The sequence below is a fragment of the Mus pahari genome, chromosome 10 (genome assembly GCF_900095145.1).
Source record: "Mus pahari chromosome 10, PAHARI_EIJ_v1.1, whole genome shotgun sequence".
In the NCBI taxonomy this organism is placed as follows: domain Eukaryota; kingdom Metazoa; phylum Chordata; class Mammalia; order Rodentia; family Muridae; genus Mus; species Mus pahari.
In genome coordinates this window covers 102,408,330-102,415,392 of record NC_034599.1, presented here as the reverse complement: position 1 = coordinate 102,415,392, position 7,063 = coordinate 102,408,330, and the positions used below count along the sequence as shown (strand labels likewise).

Genomic DNA, 7,063 nt, shown 5'->3' with positions numbered 1-7,063 from the left:
AATCCAGAATATACAATGCAAAACTTAAAAAAAAAAAAAAAAAAAAAAAAAGAATACAGGCAAGCGAGGTTCAAAGATTAAAGCATGGCTTGTGGGTTCCAGATTTACAGTAGCTGGAAAGGCAGGGGGTGCAACACAGCACTTGACTGTAAGTACAGCTGTGGGGTTTAACTGTCAGCACAGGTTGGAGAGATGGCTCAACAGTTACCACACTTGATATTCTTCTTCTTTTTTTTAATCCTAAAGATTTATTTCATGTATTTGAGTGTACTGTAGCTGTCTTCAGACACAACAGAAGAGGGCATCAGATCCCCATTACAGATGGTTGTGAGCCTCCATGTGGTTGCTGGGAATTGAACTTAGGACCTCTGGAAGAACAGTCAGTGCTCTTAACCACTGACCCATCTCTCCAGCCCCAACACTTGATATTCTTATAGAGGAGCCAGACTTGGTTACCAGTGCCCATGTGGTGGCTCAAAATCATCTGTAACTCCAGTTCCAGGGGATCTGATCCCTTTTCTAGCCTTCTTGGGCACCAGGCACACATGTGATACAAAGACATACTTTCAGGCAAAATACTGATAAGCACAGAATAAAAAATAAACTTTAAAAAACAAAATGGCAGCAGGAATGGCGGTGCAAGCCTTTAATCCCAGCGCCTGGGAGGCAGAGGCAAGCAGAACTCTGAATTTGAGGCTAACCTGGTCTACATAGAGAATTCCAAGCCACCCAGGGCTACACAGTAAGACCCTGTCTGAAACCATCAGGGAGGGGAGGGTCAAGTCAGGCGTCACAGTTGGAAAGCCTTACCTTCTGACCCTGAAGCCCTTCAGGTCCCTTGGGACCAACACCACCAGGTGGCCCTGGGGGACCACTAGAGCCATCGTTTCCTCTGGGACCTGGGAAGCCCCCAACTCCTGGAGGCCCCTGTGGAAAGACAGAGAAGGGTTGGTGTTTAAAACCCCTTCAAGACAAAACCACTACCAGAGACAATGCTCCCCCCCCCAGACCACAAACCCTGACCTCAACTTACCCTTTCCCCTTTCTCGCCTTGGTCACCCTTGGGTCCTGACTGCCCATCAAAGCCCCTGTCACCCTGGAAACAGAAGAAGCAGAAAAAATACTCAGCCTTGACATCCTGCTCTTGTATCTCCTTGAGCTTTGTGAGTCCCCATGTTCTCTACAGTGTATGATCCAAGCATCTGTTACTGCCTCTGCTATGATTCCATGACACCAACTCCACCCCAGCCCTGCCCTGGTACAACATGACCCCTTCTTCATCTTCTACCTTTCCATGCCAACTCTCCGTTCCTGACCCCAAACCTCTCCTGAAATCTCAGAATCAGCCACACGATCCCCCAAAGCCTTCTTTGACTCTATAGTGATGACTTTCTTTGACCTATCTGACTCCACCACCCCCCCATGTCCATTATCAAGAGCCCTGTACCTTGGGACCAATCAGGCCCTCTTTCCCAGGAGCCCCAGACTGACCCGGCATACCAGGCTCCCCCTAAAGGGAAAAAAAAAATATGAGGATGGCTCTCTAGTCAACTGCCCCTCTTCATTTAGGGTGTACCCTGACTGACACTCACCATGTCTCCTTTCTTTCCTGCCAACCCAGGGCGACCAGGAAAACCATCTTCTCCCTGGAGGTATCAGGAAGAGGAGTGAGCCTTGGGCCCCAGCACCCAGAGCTAATCCACATCATCCCCACAGCCCTCACAACCTCACATCAACTTCCATGAAGCCCGCATCAGTTCCTGTGCCCCCACCCTGCCTCCGCATCAGCCCACAGCGCCTGAATCAGACCCAGTGGCCCCCGCATCAGCCCCATGGACCCCTCGTCACCCTTGATAGCCCCTGCATCAGCCCCCGTGGCCCCCGCATCAGCCCCACTGCGCGCGCATCAGTCCCTGTGACCCCGCATCAGCCCATGGACCCCTCGTCACCCTTGGTGGCCCCCACATCAGCCCCACAGCACCCGTATCAGTCCCCGTGGCCCCCGCATCAGCCCCATAGCCCCAGAATCCCCCGTTACATCTATACCTTATCTCCTTTATCTCCGTCACGGCCACAGGTTCCCTTTATTCCTCTTTCACCCTAAAGTAGGAAAGCAGATTAGAAGGCAACTTCTCAGTCAGGTGTGATGGCATACATCTGTAATCCCAGTACTCAGGAAATACAGGAAAGAGGGTCAGAAGTTCAAGTCCAGGCTTGGCTACATAATAAGTTTAAAATTAGCCTGTGCTACACAAAGAGCCAGGGTCCAAAAATTTTAAAAAGGGATACTACTATTTCACCTTGAATCTTTGAGCTTAAAACCAGCTCCTACTACTGGTTTTAGACATTCCCAACCTGAGCTAACATCCCTGAGCTCCTAAATCTGAACCTAGGCCCCGTATTCTCCAACACCAGGCCACCTTGGCTCACCTTGAGGCCCCTGGGACCCGTGAAGCCAATATCTCCTTTGTCCCCTCGGAAACCAGGGATTCCATCCTTTCCTGGGGCTCCCTGGGGAGAAAAGGGGTTAACATGGATCAAGACAAGAAAGTGAAGGATGAAGAGGAACCACCTTAGAGTGCAGGCAGGGGACTCCAGTCACCACCCTTTGCCACGGGGACAAGGGTCAGCATGGGCTGAGGTCACCACCATAGAGTTCACTTTAGAGGCAGAAGCTTCTGAGAAAAAGAAGGTCATAAAAAAGTAGGTCCCTAAAAGGCTACATGGGCCTGGTCATCATGGGAATGGAGACCTAATGAGGACGGGGTGTCTCTGTGGGATTGGGGTACCTTACCGGCTCACCGGGGATCCCTGCAGCACCTGGTTCTCCCTATGAGAAATAGATTGAGGTAAGTCCTTCAGTGTAACGGTGCCCTAAGCTGGCACATGCAATCATTTAGTGACCCAGTTAAACCAGGGCCCAGTCTGCACATAGAGCCTGTGTGAACATACACATGACCAAGGAAACCAAGATCCTTTTAACATAAGAAATCCCCAAGGCGGGTGTGAGCATGAGTGACTAAGCCTGGGGTGGAACTTGCCTTGGGTCCTGTGAGTCCTCGAACTCCAACTGATCCAGTTGAGCCTTTGTCACCAGGCTCTCCTTTGGAACCCTTTAGAAGTGACCAGAAGAAAGGACAGAATTAAGACACTGTTTGGAGTACCCCTAACATCCAGAGAGACCCCTTGCTGTTTCCTTATAGAGTTGTAGGCCAGAGTCTCCTCCTGGTCTCACCATGAGCCACTGCAGCTCTCCCCACAGTCCCTATCCTCTCTTCCACCTTGGAGTCACTACAGCGCACAATAAGCTTTGTCCTTCTCTGACTCTATGGTGTCCGCGCATACGTGCACCCACACACACACACACACTCACAGCCTGCAGGACCCCATGAGGAAAACCCACCCTTTTCCTTGTACCTTGTCGCCAGGATTTCCACTTTCTCCCCGAGGTCCTTTGTCACCATCTATGCCCCGAGGCCCTCGTTCTCCCTAGATCAAGAGGTCAGAAATCAGGGCCAGGAGCCTGGGTCAGGAGCTGGGTGCCCCTGTGTTCTGGAAAGCTGAGACCTCAGGTCCCCTGGGCCAGTCCCACCCAATTCTTTCCTACGGCCAAGGGAGACTGAGTTCATAACTGAACCAGACCCACCCACTCACCATATCCCCTTTGGCACCTCGTGGGCCGGGAGGTCCTTCAATCACAGCTGAGTCACCCTGAGGGGCAGAGAGGAATGAGAAGAGTCAGGAGCACCCCAGTTTCCTGCTCTACCCCTCCCTGATACCACACTCACCTTTTCACCCTTGAGCCCTGCAGCGCCAGCAGTGCCCTATTGGGTGGAAGAATGTGAATCTCAGGGAGCTGGGGGAGGGGCCTGGACCTTAATTACAATATCCATCATCACCCCTACTCACCCCAGGGGTCTTCCTCCCACACTCTTACCTTCTCTCCTTGCTCTCCCCGGCTGCCAGGGGGCCCCTGTGTGAAACAGAGTGACAATGAGTTATGGGACTGTGGAGGACTAGGGCAGCTCAAGGGACAGAGAGTAAGACAGGACTAGAGAAGGGATAAGAGGACCAGATCCAGCGAAAACCAGAGGGCCAGGACAGTCTGCAGTCAGGCAGGGATGAGTCATCCCATCGGCTCTCCTCGACAGGACATACCACGAGTCCACGAGGTCCTTCCTGGCCAGGGTGGCCATCTTCACCCTGAATGATGGATGACATTAGGTCCACTGAGTCAGAGGTTGGGAATCTGAGGCAAGGACTACAATGGAGGGGTGGTGAGCCCTGGCTGTGGTGACATATACATACCCGGACACCTGGCTCACCACGCTCACCTCGGGGCCCCGGCGGCCCTGTTCCCGGGTCTCCCTAGAGTTCAACCGGAATAAGTAAGGGGACTCAGTAGAGGACAGAGGATTATAGGAGCTCAGTGAGGCATAGGAAAGCCAGTAGCATGTCACCTACCTTGTCTCCTTTGAGTCCAGAGGCCCCAGGTGCTCCCTGTGGGTCAGAGTGAGGTGAGGAGGACTTGAAGTGCCCCCGCATCCAACCACATGGCCTAGTCCCCACCAATAACTCTTGAATGGGCAGACTTGGGGCATTCAGGCAGTTCTACTCACCGCTGACCCTGGTGGTCCAGGTGGTCCCAAGGGACCTGGGGCACCTTCTCTCCCTGGAGGGCCTGCCAGACCCTATAGAAAGTGGGGCAAGGGAGATACAGAGCGGCTTGGTAAGCATCCTTCTCTTTCTCCCAAGACTGGGTACCACCAAGGAAGGGGCCCAGTTCCTTCCTCCCCACCTGCTACCAAATTCAGAGGTCCCGAGGTGGTTAAGTCTCCAGTGCTCGCCCTAGCCCTCTTACCCGCTCTCCAACAGGCCCTGGCTGGCCCATCTCTCCTCGAGGTCCTGTCTGACCAGGGAACCCAACAACACCAGGAGCACCGGGAGTACCAGGGGGGCCCAAGTCTCCCTGAAACAGATTCAAAGGAGGTGTGGTTCCACAAAGACACCTTGTCAGGTCAGGCCCCAGAATTCCTCCTCCCACCTCAGGAGCCTGTGATGGAGCACTGACTTACCTTCATACCTGGAGGACCACTTGGGCCAGGGGGGCCCGGAACCCCAATGCCTGGCTCACCCTTTGAGGGAAAGAGGAGTCTAATCAGGTTTAAAGAGTCATATGCCCATGGTTCCAAGCAAAGACCCTTCCATATAAATGTACCTTGAGACCTTTGAGTCCTGGAGCCCCTTTTTGACCCTAAAAAAATATAAATATATGTCTATTTAAAGTAATTCAGGCTGGAGAGATAACTCAGAGGTTAAGAGCACTGGCTGTTCTTCCAGAGGACCTGGGTCCAATTCCCAGCAACCACATGGTGGCTCACAACTATCTACAACTTCAGTAAGCGATCCAATGTCCTTTCTGGCCTCCAAAGGCAACAGGCATGCAGGTAGTACACAGACAAGCAGGCAAAACACTCATACACATTCTTTTAATAGTATAGAAATGTTAATACCAAGCTTCTCTACAGACCAAAAATATTCACAAGGGAACTCAGATGATTACAGGCCTCTGGAAACACAGACTGGACCATAGGCTGGTGAGAACACAGACCAAGGGAAGCCCAGATGTGACCACAGATGCGTGGGAGTTCAGCCGTGACCACAGGCACACAGAGCTCACACGTGAGCAGGCAAATAGGAGGGGCCACAGATGTGGCGCTCAATGGAAACTCCAACAGGAAACTTAGATGTGAGCACAGATGTATACTCAGGCAGACAGGGGTGGAACACAAGATTAGAAACATACGGCCAAGGAGAGGCCTACAGAGATACTGCTGCATCCTGAGACCCAGGAGATGAGGCAGTATCAGACCTGCATGGGCTCAGCCATGGTAAGGAACCATGATGAAGGATGGGTGCACAGAAGCCAAAAAGCGTGCAGATGTATGCATGCTATGTGTCCCAAACAGAAACTTCCCAAGAGCATAGGTATAGAGGTTCAGTGCTATGAGCAACCCCAAGAATGGTCTTTGCTTTCATGGTCAAGCCAGGCTTGGTCCTGCCCAGACCCCAGACTTACATCTTCCCCAGGGTCCCCAGGCTCTCCTGCACGTCCAGCTTCACCCTGCACATAGAGGATAGTCAGGGTCCCTGGCCTCCCGGCCTCACCCCTACTCTGCCTAACATTTATGCTGGGAGCCCAGACACACTCACCTTTTCACCCCGTGGTCCAGGCAGTCCTCGGTCACCTTTGGCTCCCTATAGACATAAGGGTCATAGGTCCACACGTGTGTGAGTCACAAACAGATCTTAAGGAGGTAGGCCTGAGGCCAGGGTCAAATGTGGGGGATCTTGTAAAAGCTAAGGAGGTAGGCCTGAGGCCAGGGTCAAATGTGGGGGATCTTGTAAAAGCTAAGAGTCATGAAGATAGAAAAACCAAGGGTCATAGGACCCCTACTGACAGGGGTGTCACACTCACCGGCTCACCCAGCAGGGCTCCAGCAAGGTCTCCTGGGGCTCCCTGGTAACAGAGGAGGTCAGCGGCTTTCCCTCACTCCCGTTCCTCAGCCCTTTCTTTCAATACTTACCTTCTCACCTTTTGCTCCAGAGGGCCCAACCACCACCTGGGGGGATGCCAAATAAGTTGTCTTGTCACTCTTGGCTCCCACTCCGTCCTACCATTCCAGAAGGTAAGCAGACACTGAGGGCTTAGGGCAAGGAGCAGAGAGCAGAGGCAAGAGTCACCTGTCCAGGGGCCCCCACAGGCCCAGGTTCTCCTTTAGGTCCAACAGGGCCGGGCAGACCTGGTGACCCCTATGAAAGAGCAGAGTGAGGAATCAAGTCTCTCCATCATCCTGTCCCTGTCACCCAGCTCCTACCCAGCCAGCTGGGCACAGGGCTCCATCACAGACCCACCACCAACCCTCCTAAAACACCCACCGGCACACCAGGACCTCCCCGCTCTCCGTCCTTTCCACTGCTACCATCACGGCCTGGAGGTCCTGGCTTCCCTGTCTCCCCCTGAAAAGAAGGGACTCAGTCAAGGACCCGCACAATGACCCTT

General features: G+C 53.0%; 1 protein-coding gene across 1 annotated transcript in view; it reads right to left on the bottom strand.

Moving 5' to 3' along the window:
- The window catches only part of Col7a1 (collagen type VII alpha 1 chain), a 31,244-nt gene that overhangs the window by 2,785 nt on the left and 21,396 nt on the right, over nt 1–7,063 (bottom strand). Inside the window, exons 86-110 of the mRNA XM_021206308.1 lie at nt 6,940–7,020; nt 6,745–6,813; nt 6,588–6,623; nt 6,479–6,520; nt 6,214–6,258; nt 6,080–6,124; nt 5,219–5,254; nt 5,076–5,135; nt 4,862–4,969; nt 4,620–4,691; nt 4,465–4,500; nt 4,309–4,368; nt 4,159–4,203; nt 3,938–3,973; nt 3,789–3,824; nt 3,655–3,711; nt 3,418–3,489; nt 3,042–3,113; nt 2,795–2,830; nt 2,431–2,511; nt 2,047–2,100; nt 1,593–1,646; nt 1,448–1,510; nt 1,034–1,096; nt 811–927 (exon numbers count right to left, since the gene is read on the bottom strand). Coding sequence (XP_021061967.1) covers nt 811–927; nt 1,034–1,096; nt 1,448–1,510; nt 1,593–1,646; nt 2,047–2,100; nt 2,431–2,511; nt 2,795–2,830; nt 3,042–3,113; nt 3,418–3,489; nt 3,655–3,711; nt 3,789–3,824; nt 3,938–3,973; nt 4,159–4,203; nt 4,309–4,368; nt 4,465–4,500; nt 4,620–4,691; nt 4,862–4,969; nt 5,076–5,135; nt 5,219–5,254; nt 6,080–6,124; nt 6,214–6,258; nt 6,479–6,520; nt 6,588–6,623; nt 6,745–6,813; nt 6,940–7,020 — 1,476 coding nt within the window. The remainder of the gene's footprint in view (nt 1–810; nt 928–1,033; nt 1,097–1,447; nt 1,511–1,592; nt 1,647–2,046; nt 2,101–2,430; nt 2,512–2,794; nt 2,831–3,041; nt 3,114–3,417; nt 3,490–3,654; nt 3,712–3,788; nt 3,825–3,937; nt 3,974–4,158; nt 4,204–4,308; nt 4,369–4,464; nt 4,501–4,619; nt 4,692–4,861; nt 4,970–5,075; nt 5,136–5,218; nt 5,255–6,079; nt 6,125–6,213; nt 6,259–6,478; nt 6,521–6,587; nt 6,624–6,744; nt 6,814–6,939; nt 7,021–7,063) is intronic.